This window comes from Oryzias latipes, chromosome 7, assembly GCF_053564925.1.
Source record: "Oryzias latipes strain Hd-rR chromosome 7, Olatipes_Hd-rR_3.1".
Classification (NCBI taxonomy): Eukaryota; Metazoa; Chordata; class Actinopteri; order Beloniformes; family Adrianichthyidae; genus Oryzias; species Oryzias latipes.
In genome coordinates, this window is record NC_136243.1 from 25167454 (window position 1) to 25182179 (window position 14726).

The window sequence follows — 14726 nt, forward strand, 5'->3', positions numbered from 1 at the left end:
CCTCTGGTTTCAGATGCGCCAGTCCTACATGCACCCAACTGAGCCATCCAGCCTTTATTTTACCAGGTGGATCAGTTGAAAACAAATATTCATTTACAATGGTGACCTGGTAAGAAGACCCAGCAAAAGTAAAACCAGGAAAATAGACAAGAAGAACAATGCACATTAATTCATAACAAACACACAGAATCAAACAATGTGGGCATTGACATTAAAAGAGCAGCTTCTAACTGAAGCCCCATTTTATTTGTGTTTTATACCCTCCATGTGGGACTTGACTGTTTCAAAATAACGTAAGGCTGTGTTTTAAAATATTTGATCTTGCATCACATTTCTCCAAGAAGACCTGGCAGCAGACAACAATGTCCAGAACTGGATGTCCTCCTGTATTGCTGGAAAAATACTTTATTTTAAATGACGACCCTAACAGTTACTGCTTTACCTGATTTAAGCTTTATTAAAAAGTTTTTTCTACAATTCTCAACACTATTGGGTTATGGTTAGGGTAAGTTTTATAATTTCTGCTTGCAGCTAATGATGTCAGGCGCCATCTTGTCTGCAGTCAGGTCCCTCTCCATTTTTTTTTTGCTTTCTGACTTTTGGAAAATGTCTTTTCTCTCATCACAAGGGTTTTGTTTGAGCCAGCCAATAGAAATTACGCAAGCCTGTGGTGATTTTTAAAGTTTATTATGTTTTACCCTAACCCTAGCTTGAGGTGGTTGACAACACAAAAATGTTGGAAGCTTTTTTGTGAACATCAGCAAAGTAATGTGGTTAAAGGCTCCAGACGGCTCAGAACTGGATGCAAAATAAAGACGAGATGAGAGTTTTTTTTTTCTTCCTGAACCAGGAACTTCATCTGTAGCAGGGATGTTGGTTCTGACACGTAAAGAAAACCTGTGCTTTGCAAAGTCTGTCACATAAGCTAAACAACGGATCAATTCTGGCAACTGACTAAACAAACTGATAAAAAAACAAAAAACTTTTGGGTCCTTCAGATATATCCTAAATTGACCACAGCATGTTATGAAACTAGCTGCACAAATGGAAAGAAACTACAACTTTGATTGTTAGTTTTACTCATGCAGAAAAAAAGATTTTGCATGCTTGAGAAATCTCATTTCTTTTCCCAAATGTTTGTTACACGTGTTGATCCAAAATAAGGGAGAAAGTCCATCAGGTTTTCATCTTTGATCACCAGTGTCATCCTGTCTTGAAATAAAACGTCATCTAAAACTCAAAACAATAAAGTAAATTTATTGCCATGAAGCTGAAACAAATCCCTCCAGATCATGTTAAATAAACACATTTAAGTAATTAAACGTTTTTCTAAAACATTTACTTAAGTATGTATAACAATAGTGATTACAAAAGGAAGGCATTAGCTGTCATCTTAAAGAGGCCTTTGCTATTCATAAATCTCGGATGCCCATTTACAAAAATAATTGTCAAGTGTTGTTCTGCAATGACAACCATTATTTACAAATGGAAGACTGTTATGACAATTATCAGTCTCCTCTAAAATGGAAATCCCAGTAGATTTTTCTGAAGCACAGATGGTAAAACAAGCAATTAAATCAAAGTCCTTAAACCCAGACAACAGGCGTTGGCTTGCATGTTAAATCATTTGATAATTCAACTACCATACTAAAATAAAATGACTATATTTATTAAACATAATGACATCACTCGAGTTTAAAGCACTGCATTCAAAAAAGTAAAATCACAAGACAACGAGGAGTGTAACAGGCTTCGATCAAGCAGCAGACGCTGGTCAATCTTGAATGGACGTTGCCGACCAATTATGTAGTCATTTCAGAGTCGAAGTAAATTCCTGTCATGAGATATCTTTAGGGAGCTCAGAATCTAAAGCAAACTTTTAAAGAACTACCCCAATGAAAATCATGTTTTTGGGGTTATTAACATGTTCTTGTAGCATATTTCTCATGATGCAGGGAATGTATAAAGAAAATTAGGCTCAAAATTGCATTTCTGAGTATTTCTTTGTTCAAATAATTGTAAATAATGGCCAGACAAAAAAAATGCAACTGTAGTTGTAATTTAGAAGCAAGATCCATGTATGTTATCTGAGCTGAGATACTGTCGCACCGGTAAGATTGGGGTTGTGAGCGGCTGTAAGCTATTGGAAGGGAGTGAAAACAAAGAATAGGAATGGGGGCTTACTCCGTGCCAACATTCCTGTCCACAACTTAGATAGAGGTAAATTTCTAATGAACATCTGCTGCTCTACAGAAGTGTTTCCTTCAAAACAACTGTTTTTTGATTTTGGCTAAAAACGACGTTCATAACTGAAACACCACTGGGAATGCTCGTACAATGGATCAAGAGATGATCGGAGTGGGTCTTTAGGAAATGAGAAACATCTTTCATAAAAATATGTCATAACATTTGACTGAAAATAATTTCTCCACATTGTTGTTGTTTGTAGCTACTGTAGCATTTTGCATGCTAAGCTTAGTTACACACTCTGTTCGTGTGTTTTAGATTTTTAGTCTTGCGAATGCTACATGCCGGGCTTGTGTGGGTGTTGGTGAGCTGTAGAGAGCATCAATGTCAGGAACTTATAGACTAATAACCGTTTCTCCTCTTTAAAAGGTCAGTAACACTCATCACTGCTGACAGCCAGACCTCTGGTGCATCTAAGTAGTGGTTTGCTACAAAAGAATGTTTTTCTTATATTAAACCTTTTAAAATAAAAGCAATAGGACTTTGATGAGTGTGTAAACTCTCCTCGTGCTTCATAACTCTCTCCTTATATAAATATTTACTCAATCTGTTTGTTTAATGTGCTGTGGGAGTTGATCTGAGGAATTTATTTGCCATCACAGAGATATTTTTTTTAACTGACTTCATTGTTCTGGAGATAAAAAGCCAACTGGCTTTTCTTAATTGCCTTTATTAAAATAAAAATGCATACCAGTAGAAGGTATGCAAGTTATCGAAGGAAATCATTGACACAGTGCAAACTTTTCTGTTTATGTAGCAATCTGTTTTTTAACAAGACATGTGTGATTGTAATGATGGAGGAGAGAATGGAGAGTAATGTGGCCCATAAAAAAACATGTTTTTCAGAAGATCTAAACAGCTGTAATGTAGCTGGTGATAACCAGCAGCAAAAAGAGCCTGATGCAGTTGTTTATGGGTAACATGAAAATGACATTCATTGAATAAATGGCAGTAACCTTTTTTTGTGAATTATATCGCACACTGGAGCATATGAACGCTGCACAACATTAGCATGTTAAACCTATTATCTCAATGTGACTGTGCCCCCTTTGCTTGAGGCTGAAAATGAGCAAATTCACGGTAACTGTTGTGGGTGGGCTGACTACACCCTTGGGAGACAGTGAAAGGAGGAAATGTTTATTTTTCTGAAGAAAAATCATAATAATAATGCATGGGGAAAAACAGTTTAGCGAAGTAGAAAAATAATGAAATAAAAACCAAAACTTGCATCAAATACTTACCTGAACTATTTCCACCATTAGGAGAAGACTCGTTTGTCAAAAGAGCTAATGATCTGTTCCCTTGTTCCTTTTATATGTACAAAGTGTTAATGGAATAGGGAGAAAATGGTTTTGCTTGATTTGTTTGCTTTCGGTCATTTCAATGGCAGCCTTTTGTAACTTGTTGTACAGGCAGTATTAATAGGTTGGTCACATTTTGATTTATACATCAAATGTAATCTCTTGTGCAGTGGGACTGCTTTGTTAAAATTAAACCTTCAGGATGCACAAACGAAATGGCTGTACTTTCAAAAGTATGACCTGTACGATCAAAGGGAAGCTTTGCACGATTGTAGTTCCGCATTGAAGGCAAAGAAAAGTTATAATTGCCCAGAATTATCCTGAAAGCAATGGTTCATTTGTTGAAAAACACAAACAACATCTATTATTACTAAAAGGGTTTCGTTTTTTTATCCGTTTATTAACCAAGGAAAGGTCAAAGTTGTTTATTCAAAATTCAAATAGTAAATATGGCCAAAAAACATTCTGGTATCAACTGAGTTCACTGCTGGAGCAAAAAAAAAAAAAACACATTCTGCTTGACGTTATTTCTCATATTGGGCTTTTTGTGTTGGTTTTATAAAACAGCTTGAAGGTTTTTGAATGCTGAACATTTTTTATTTCATGTTCACTTTTAAAGCATCTAAAACTTGACAGGCATTGAAGGCGAGCAGCTGTTGACGTTTGTGAGCTGTAAATGACCTCTATGGCTTCAAACAGAGATTTAGTGAAGGGGCTGCCAATGCTTTAAAGGAATAAAATGAGGAGCTGTTCTCCTTGACTCAGAAAGCTTGACTCCAAAAAGTAAGAGTGCATAAGTGATGCTGAAATGAATTTTAAAGACTAAATAATAAATACTGTGGGTACAAGACTCCCGTGCACGTTTTTAAAGAGACGCTAACGGCAAATGTATCACTTCTACCTCAGAGACTCGCGGTTCTTTAAAGTAGTTGGTTAATGTAGTTAACAGAGAGATGGGGAGCAACGCAGCTGCTCTTCATCTGAGATAAAACGAACTACAGATTTAAATAATGAGTGGGTGTAAAAGGAGTTCAATTTTAGTGCATCTGAAGCTCCACCACCATTCAAGGACAGCCAAAAGTTTTCAAAACTGGAAGCAGAAAATGTGGTGTTTTTGATCAATATCTGTTTAATCTTCTTTAAATGTGTTTTTTAAATAAGTTAAATATGTGACGATGATCCACACAGCCAAAAAAGAAAAAAAGCATGGGTTGTCTTGATTCTTAAGTTATATCAAGATAAAACATTTTTGTTGTTTCTGTAAGTAAAAACACTGCTGCCACAGTTATTGAGGGTCATTCTTGGTAAAATTGACTGGTGTCTCGTAAATGTAAATGTCTCGTATATTTGTTTTTTCTAAATAGTGGACTAGCTTATCATTGGCATGGATGTACCTTAGGATCCCCTCTTTCAGAAAAGCATGTTAGGCACTGCATGTTGGCACAGTGGTTAGCGCGCTTGCCTCACACCAGGAAAGGCCCTGCTTCGAATTCCATCTGGGACCTTCCTGTGTGGAGTTGGCATGTTCCCCCCTTCATGCTCATACAGTCCAAAAACCTGCTTCATAGGTTAATTAGTTGCTCTCAAGTGCCCCTTAGTGTGATTGTGGGACCCTGTGTCAGACTGGCAACCTGTCCAGGGTGTACCCAGACTTTTCCCGACAGTAGTTGGGACAGGCTCCAGCAACCCTGTGACCCCAAAAAGATACAGCAGGCTATGGACTTATATTTGTGTTCTGTTGGTACACCTCAAGTTTAAAGACTGCATTGTATGCCCTAACAGCCCATATTGTTGAGACTGTGGCAAATAGAAATTGTTATTTTTGTAACAATTGAGTATATGGCCGCCATCTTTACAAATGGCCGTCATTTTGTATTTTTCTTGTAGCTAACGTGCTTTTCTGAAAAAGGGGGTCCTAAGGTACATTCATGCCAAATTTGGTGCTTGAAACACAACGTGCACGTTTTGTCTAAAATATTAATCGAACCAGCTCCGCTGAAAATAAGACCTCTGACTGAATCTGCTGGGATATCCACTCTTGTCAAAAGTTATCTGACTTAAATGTTTTTCTATTTCTAGTATTTCTTCTCACAAAACAATCCAATCAGTAGTTTTGTAGAACAATATTGTTGCCAAATTGTTTGGAAATAACCTACAAATCCTTCACAGATTGATGGACAGGAATTGCTTTTCTACGGCATAATAAGAGATGAAGACAAAAGTGATTATTTTCCAGCAAAATCGATCTGGAAAAATAAAATAAAAAATGACCAGGTCTGGGGTTGTGTGGCTTATCCCAAACACTATTCTCATTCTGCGTTCACAAACAGTTGATTGAAATCAATAAACTGATAACTTTTATTTTTTTAATAAGACCTTATACATTTTAATGTATATTAAAATAATGTTTTCGCCTGTTATGGTAAAATAGGAGAAAAGAAGTCAGGATTTGTTTTGTCCTCATTGTTTGGAGTTAAAACAAAGTTAACAAAAAAAAAAAATGTCAGGAAAGAAAGAAAAAGCTGATTTTCTATGGATCAGAGACTCTTTGATTACCGTTTTCTGTTCTTTATTTCACGTTAAAAAAAAGGCCAGCAGTCCAACATACAGATATCTGTCACAACACACTCCTCTGTCAGAAAAAACTGAGTCCCTGACAATCTTCCTTGACAAATCCATCTAGCTTCACCACAAAAGTCCACTGCAGCTGGTTGCATCATTAAGTCTGTTACATTCATCTGTTTTTAATATTCTGAACCAAGAGTTGCCAGTGTGTCTTGTCACTAACTAACTTGGATGCTACTCAGGACTAAGTAGGAACAGATAATTGATTAATGGCAGTTCTATCCCTTATATGTCTTTCTCTAAATCTAAACTAATCCCAGACATTCAGAAGAACCAAATTACAAGTGATGATTTTTTTTAGTATATGAGGTTCTTTAGTGTGAAATTAGAAGTATAGTTGTGCATGTAAACTTGGTGTAAAAGTGGTAAACCAGTTATCTAATTGATGGACCGTGTTGTGTTTTATTGTGTTTTGATGCTCCCTAAGGATGCTTTCCTTTAGGCATCAGTAAATTCTGCTACCTCAGTAAATCTTAATTTGAGCTTCAAGGATGAACCCAGAACCCCCTGACTCCAGCAATTATTCCTACTTAGAACACGAACAACCTAAACCCCACTGAGTGTGTACAAGCCCCTTCTAGCTGGGGTTTGCTTTTTAATTCTCAGTTATTTTTGCTTTTTGCTGTTTAGTCTGTGACATTGATGTCCCTTAAAATAAAGAACCATGTTTTCTTCTGTCAAAACAAAAATGCAAATCATCAAGCGAGAACAGCCCCTTTCAAAGTGTTGGTTTCCAAAATGCTGCAGATAATAAGGCAGCAGGTTTTAGCATCCCTGTTAATTGAAGCCTTAGCAGCAAGAAATGGAAGAAAATATTAATTTGTGTCAAAGCCAGATGTTCAACCTGCTGGAAAGCAAGGGGGGGAGGCTTGCAAAGCAATGACTCAGTGATCAGCATCCATTTCTTCATCCTATGCTATGTTGGTGAGGACAGCCAAATTCAATATGAATTGATTTACCTGTGTTCAACTTAAAGAGTGTAGGGTAAAGCAGTTCTGTAGAGATGCAAATAACTTTTAGTGTATAACAGAATGGAGCTCCTAAGAAAGGGAAACGTCTGCTAAAGGAAAGTCTACATGTTTTGTCAATTTTTTCAGAATCATGTATGTCAGCTGAGTTGGCGTGAACTGCCTGTTTTAGTTTGAAGATTTTCTGCAGAAACGTGTCTTGCTGATTGACAGCCTCTCCTAATCTCTCTCGCAGTCAAAACAAGCTTGCAGGTGGCTGATGAAAGCTCCATTTATTTAGAATCCCCAGAAATCAAACAGCAGTAGTAATTAAAACTGTGTTGTAATTTATGTAATCAAAATGTCAACACTGGGTGAGCTGCATTACAACACACTCACAAAGCATCCGACATTTAATGGATCTTACATGTAATGTAGGTGTGACTCCATTAACGAGGATTTATCTAATCACTGAGGTTATGTTAATGGTCATTGCTCCACTGTTCTACCTTATTTTACGTGTCATGTAACTCACATGTGGTGTATGCAAAACAAAAAAAAGATAGTGATCGAATCAAAGACAGTGCTTAGTTGCACACTGATATATTTTCAACCAGACCTCAAAAAAGGGCAAACATTTTTCCTTCTGGCTATTGTTTGTATGTGCTAAATTTTATTTTTGCATTGCTTTCACCCTGTTTACTTGCTTTGTGCTGATTTGAACAAGGATTTAAAGAGCTTTGCACAGTTTGCCTATAGCTACCACCTTAAAACACTATCTGATTTTACAAAACAAGGCTCAAGCGTCTCTGCTCTCTGATATATTCTGGTGTCATTTAGAAATGGATTATGCACTTTTTACCCTTTTTCTTTTTTCTAAATCCTGACAAGGTGAAGGATTATCAATGCTTATCTGGGTGTGTAGATCAGAGGGATTAGTAGTTTAATCCCATTTGAACCCACATAGTTTCTGGCAACCTTGTCTAATGCTGCTCAACTGTGATTTGCCTGCTTTCCCAACTGTTTACAGAGGTAAAAAGCCAGAATGTGTCTCCCTGTCCTCTCGAGCCTTGACTAAAACAAGCCAGTTAGATTTTGTTAGTTTATCCCAGATCTCATTTATACCTATTTACTGAATTTTCTGATATGGAAAAAATATACTTTCTTTTGTCCAATTAAAGAAATTGATTGTTCTCTAGCTAATTTAATGAAGTGCTTTCTTTTTTTTCTCGCCTCTTCAAAGACAAGTTTAAAGAGCTTCGTGAAAACTAACACTCCACCATGATGCTTAGGTCGTTTAATCTCAAGAGAACAATTGAATCCCAACCCCGAAATAACTGCAGTATGGAAGAAAAAAAAGCTTTGTGCTGGACTCACTCTTTGGCCTCACTCCTGTATGCATGACACATTCTTCTGGTGTTAAATATCAAGACCATTCTTCATCTTAATGACCTGACTGTGAGCAGCATCCACAATGACTTCCTTCTGTCTTCTGAAAGTTAAGTCGGCCACGCCCCAGACAGAAGAAGCTCTTCAGCTCAGCACTGATAGGTAACTGAGAGTACATGCAGGCTTTATTCACAGCTACTACTTTCCAAACAAAAAGGCTAAAAATTGACTTTGAATATACGTAATATAACATATCTGTACTAAAAACTTTCAGTTGTAGCATTATGCTGCTATATCAGAGGACCCTCTTGTCTGTCTCTATTTTGTTTTCTTAATGAAATTTGTTTAATAATGGAATTTTTTTTAAGAGATGTCGCCCACACAATACAAATCTGTTTGATAAAATGAGGTCTGTCGAGGTTTGCACCAGGACTGTGCTGCACAGTGTTTGCAGGAGCCTGTAAGTGACTGTATGAATTATGGAGAATAGGAATGGTGCTGATTATGAAAGTTCCTTAGCATATGGTCATGCCCTCTGCTCATCTGCAGTGCTTTGAGTGGAGCACATGAACATCACTCTGGAAGCACAGAAATCATGGCAGATAACAGATTCTTAAAGCTACGATCATGGTGCCCTTGGCAACGCACGTTCAAGTGACCATGTCCAATGAAAAGTCTATGTAAATGCTTGTAAATGTGTGTTTCGGACTTCTGTGCCCCTATGCAATTTCTACGACCATTTTCGTGCTCTACGTCCAAAACGTGGCCATTGATCACATGTTGACAGTTAAACCAGGTCACATTTTGACCAACCAGGTACTTAGGTTTGGTAGTGATGTAAGGATGGCATCCCTTTTTATTAATAGAAAACCCAACCGTTAGAAAATTGATCATGGAGAAGAAATTAATAACTGCGATTTGTGCCAGGCCAGGATTACAGTAAATTACACCATTCTTCCCCTACCCCTACGGGATCTCCCTACCCCTTCATTTAGCCCTCCAAACAGAGAGTTATAGAAAAGTAGTGTCCTCTAATTCAGACATCAATCCTACTCGATGACATCCTCAAAAGTCGCCTCTCATTCACATTAGCGAGTACCTGCCAGCGGTCAGAAAATGCCTAACGTCAGTTTCATAACTTTAAAAAGTCATGCTAAAACGAAAGGTCACTACTTGCATATAAATGTAAACTTCTGTGCTTCAGAGCACACCCACATGAAGAAGTATGTTTCTCCTCCGTGGCAAAGTGAGACGCGGATTACCCTTGCGGCAGAGGGATACAGAGCCCTCCGCCACAAGGGTTTCACCTTCAGAAAACTATTTCGGACACCCATCTCCATCCAAATGCACCTACAATTGGAGGGATAGGGGAAATCCGCCCTTATAGGAGAATTCAGTAAAGGCTAGTTTTAGTTAGAAACAAACAAAATACACAACTTAAACACTAAAAACAGTCATAGTATTTGTTGCACAAGTTGCATGGAGGTTACACAATACTGCAGAATGGGGGAGCCATGCAGCTTTATTTTGTCATGTGGTGAAGCACCTGAAAACATTTCAGTTTACTCTTTCAGAAATGACTGACAATCGAAGAGTTAATATCACTCTCATTTCAGTTCAAAGCGCCGCAGGTACCCTTTACATTTGCTCCATCAGTTTGTGTGTATTCTCGACGCCATGCTCAAAACACAAATAATTCAGAGGAGCTTTAAACTTTACCTGCCTTCCTATCTACAGCAGAAGTGAGAATGGGAGGTGTGCACCTGGAGCTCATATTTGACCATTCACCGGGTCTAATTTCCCTCTTTGATAGGAGCGGCAGTCATTGCTGTGACCTTAGGGAGATAATTTGACCAGGGAAGTGTGCAGGGTTTACTATAGCCTCATTGGTGAACATTTTACTGGCTCTTTAAAGCATCATCAAGCTGCACAGCAACAGCTTTGGAGTGAAACATCAATAATTCAAGGGTAGTTAATTCACCTTGAAACTGGTCTCCCCAGACCTCGAAGATAAAGCCAGAGAATTAAGTGTGCCTGCCTTCGGAGTACAATGGCTTCATTCCGCATTTAGCCTCATAAAGACAGCGTTGCTGTTACAGCTGATTGCTTTGGTTGCCAAGCTTGTATTGAGTTGCTGATCAACGTTAGTATTTTAGAAAAAAAAGTATTTGCTTTTAGGCAGCTCTGCCGCACAAACAATCATCTTAGGAGGCTGTTGGAAGCACCTAAAAAATGCATTCATTTACTATGCAAGTGAATCAGAAGGAGAAAAGACACTCTATCTGCAAACATGCCTCCATTTCAAAGCTGAAATTTCACTTATTCTACTTTTAGGCCCTGCTAGAATTGAATGTTAGCCTTGTGTGTGTGCTGCAGACACAGCCTGCTTCTAGTTTTGTGTGAGAGAATCCAAAATAAAGAACAGTCAGTTCAGCTGTCACAGCTTGATGAGGATTTGCAGCAGGTTTGACCTTCTGATGATTAGTCTCCTGCTAAGGCCCCATCGGACGTTGCATGTAATTTCATTCTTTATGGGAAAAATTGACAGGAGTGTCGGCAGTTGGAGTGCCGCTGCATGATCGGAAAACTGATAGATCTTTTTTTGTGTATTTTGAAAGGAATTTTCCTGCTGTTCCTTGCATCAGTGAATGTTAAGGATATGTCAAAAGAAAACAATTATGCTTCAAAAATATAGAAAAATAATATTTAATGCAATGCTTGCAGTTTTTTTAGTCGAATTGGTGGACTGCAGAAACAAAAAAAAAGAAACAGGAAAAAAAACAATTTACATTAGAGTTATAAAATCATTGGTACATTTTGTACAACAAATGAGTACAGCTTAATTATTTTGAAGTTTATAGGTGTTTTATGGATGGTATGTTTATTTAAATTCAATTCAATTCAATTTTATTTGTATAGCCCAAATTCACAACAACAGTCGTCTCAATGGGCTTCTTATCGGTAATTGTAAAGTGAACATACAATCAAAAAGGATCATAAATGAATTGAATTCACTAGGATAAAACTAAACTTTTACTAAACAGACTAAACTAAACTGGGCATCCCTGCCCTTAGACCCTCCTTCGCGGTAAGGAAAAACTCCCAAAAATAAACGGATTCCGGAATTAACTTATCTAACTCTACAACTACATATTTAAAGTCCAGCAGACAAGCTTCATCCAGATGAAATTGGGTTACAGCTGTGGGTGCCGGAGACGGGATCCACAGCCAGGTGTAGGAGCAGTAGTAGAGGCGAGCCAGAAACGAGGTACACGATCAGGTACAGAAGCACGGATGAGCCAACTGGAATCTGGAAGCACTCCCACTCCCCAGGATGGGAGAGGGAAGAGAACAAGAATCGCACTGCACCAAACACAGGCATGGAGAACTAAAAGATAAATAAATGATTAAGAATAGAGAAGAGAAAGAGGGTAGAAGTAGATGAGAAAAGAGGTCAGAACCCCAGTGCACCATAGTTACCCCAGCTTCAAACTTCTAGCAGCCTACTAACAACTTTATTGTTATTGTTAAGTTTAATTTAAAGAAATTAACAGTAAGGTAAATATTCCCTGAACACTAGCTAGTCTGACAATAAGCCTGTCCAAAGAGGAATGTTTTAAGTCTAACTTTGAATGTAGAAACTGTGTCGGCCTCTCTTACATGAGCTAGAGGGCTTATTCCATAAAACAGGGGCTTGATGGCTAAAGGCTCTACCTCCAACTGTGCTTTTATAAATTCTGGTAACCACAAGCAGTCCTGCATTTTGCGAGCAAAGTGTTGTGTTTGGTTGGTAAGGCACTATGAGGTCTTTAATATAGGATGGGGCCATGCCATGTAAAGCCTTATAGGTTATAATGCTTTGTGTGTGCATACAAATTGTTTTAAACATCCTTAAAAACTTTTTTTCTGACTTTCTTTGTATTACATTGATCTTCTTTGATGGAAGTTTATTGTAGAATGCAAAGGCTGATAAAGTAGACGTATGTTTGAGAAATCCCATCATAATGTCCCTTTTTCATGACTTATGGAATTTTCAAAATCTTTTATGATGCAAGCTCGATCCTACGGTGGTGCAAGGAAAGTGACTGATGTGTTTGTTTTTACAGAGGCATACCTGGGAAGACCTGCGGAACCATAATCCTGTCTGCGGAAGAGCTGGGAAACTGCAGAGTATGTCTAAAGAATTTTACCACTTTGTGTAACTCAGTGTAATTTCTTTACACTGTTTCAAAAATATTTTAACGGGTGTTACTTTGCAAGGCATATCAGACTCTAACTGAACCAGAAAAATGCATGTTTGGAGATGGTTACAAGCCTGCTGAGTTGGAGTGGGATTTTTATTGTACGTACTTGCTGTCTGCGAGATATATTGCATCATAAACGTCCCCATTAAAGGAGGAGGATACGCTGCGTTACCACGCAATTGTTTTTTGCCATTTGGAAATTGTGTTCACAGCGAATACGAAATAAGCCTCAATGGCTCTTTAATGAAGCCTCCTTCTTTTCAGTCACTAAATCAGGCATTTGTCGTGATATGGGCTGTGGTAAAACACATTTCTGCTTTAACGTACAAATGCAGATAGTAAATAATCACGTATTGAGCTGACAGCGCTGCAGCGTGCTGCAGTAAGACTTATAGTTGACAACAATGGACTTTTGTTTTATGTGAAACAAATACATTTATGCGTTTCAGACAAATTGCCCACTGATTGTTTGAATGTGTCAATTTCATACAGAATTACTGGTGCCACAGAGGTTTTTCTTAACTTTGGTGAAGTTTTCTACTTTTAAACATCTGTGCTGCCGATTAAAGGCACCTGATTGCCAGTGCTGATTCTTCCCCGCTGAAGTAAAGTGTAGGTGTTGAAAGTCATAGAAGGGCTGCTGTGAGTCATCAGGTGGATGGCATATGCAGCAATAGCAGTCAGAAGCAGAAGTGCAAAGCACCACTCTTGGAAATCATTAAGTTATATGAATGCAAATGATCATTACTCTTGCAAATGTTGTTTTCTGTTTTCTTCCCCACTAAAGTTAATTAGAGATAGAATGATACGGGAAATCAATTTAACCCTGAAGACAGCACCACCTGAGGAATGAGAAAAGACTAAAAAGTGAAAAGAGAGGCAGAAAAGTAGTTAAATGGGAACATCTGAGAATTATGAATGTTTTGAGTTGCTCCCATCCATTTAAATGGTGTTAATTCTCAAATCCACCTGTGACTAATAAATGGAGACAGCCGAGTTGCTGTTTGCTTGGAGTAAACACAGCAACTTGTTTGGGGAAAGGGAGATAAGTAGAGGGAGAACTGACATGGAAGTTTTGGAGGGTCGGCTATCGCCCTTTTGGTGAATTTGCCAGGTATCATTAGACTGAGCAGCAGTCTCTGCATGGTTCAAAGGCTTCCTCTTGGCTGTCATTATCTCTGGCATATATGACTGCTGAGCAGTGCCTGGCTCACTTTCAGATCTTCCTCTTGGTCTTCCTGCAGCTCTGGGTGATCCATATAAGCTACTTTACATGTGGGAGCTGGAAACCATGGTGCATATCTGTGCTGAACTCAAATTGAGAAAGATTTATATGCACAGCAAAAAAAAAAAAAAAAAAGAAAAGTTATTTTTTCCGCAATTGGTAGATTCTACAAAAAATTATATCATTTTATCTGTAGCTCTTTGGTTAAAAATACCAAGAAAGGAAAAGTGTGATAAAAGTATGCATTACATTTAGGAGTGAGGGGGAAAAAATGGATACTGTGAAATATAACGATATTTTATTTGGTGATACTGGAGTTGATTTCAAATGCTGCCAAAACCATTTTTAATTATTTAGAAGCAAACATGAAGTTCAGCATCTTTTTTTTGTGTTCGCTTAAACCTCCAACCACTAGTTGCCAGCACACCAAGCCTCAACAGTTGAATGTCCCAAAATACAAACCTTTTGGAATTATTAAAAAAAAAAGGTTAAAACCAAATATTATGTTCCCAGGCTATATTTCCAGAGATTGTAAAATATTTGTAATCCTTCTTCCAGACAAAATAGACAAACTTTGCAGTAATTTGATCTTCTTCTTAGCCACATTTATTTATTCATAAACAAAGAGTCCTAAAAAAAGCCACATTTGGAAATGTTCAAAAAAATCATTACTATATATCAAATTATATGTGTGAGGAATTACACAATATGTTTATAGAGTTTTCCTAAATGGAAAATACTCTTCGGC

At 37.8% G+C, this 14726-nt stretch overlaps 1 protein-coding gene across 8 annotated transcripts in view; it reads left to right on the forward strand.

Moving 5' to 3' along the window:
* Nucleotides 1–14726, forward strand: part of cpne5a (copine Va) — a 98135-nt gene that overhangs the window by 40933 nt on the left and 42476 nt on the right. For all 8 annotated transcript variants that reach the window (XM_078950694.1, XM_078950693.1, XM_020704604.3 and 5 more), the window contains one exon: nucleotides 12616–12679. In XM_078950694.1, coding sequence (XP_078806820.1) covers nucleotides 12616–12679 — 64 coding nt within the window. The remainder of the gene's footprint in view (nucleotides 1–12615; nucleotides 12680–14726) is intronic.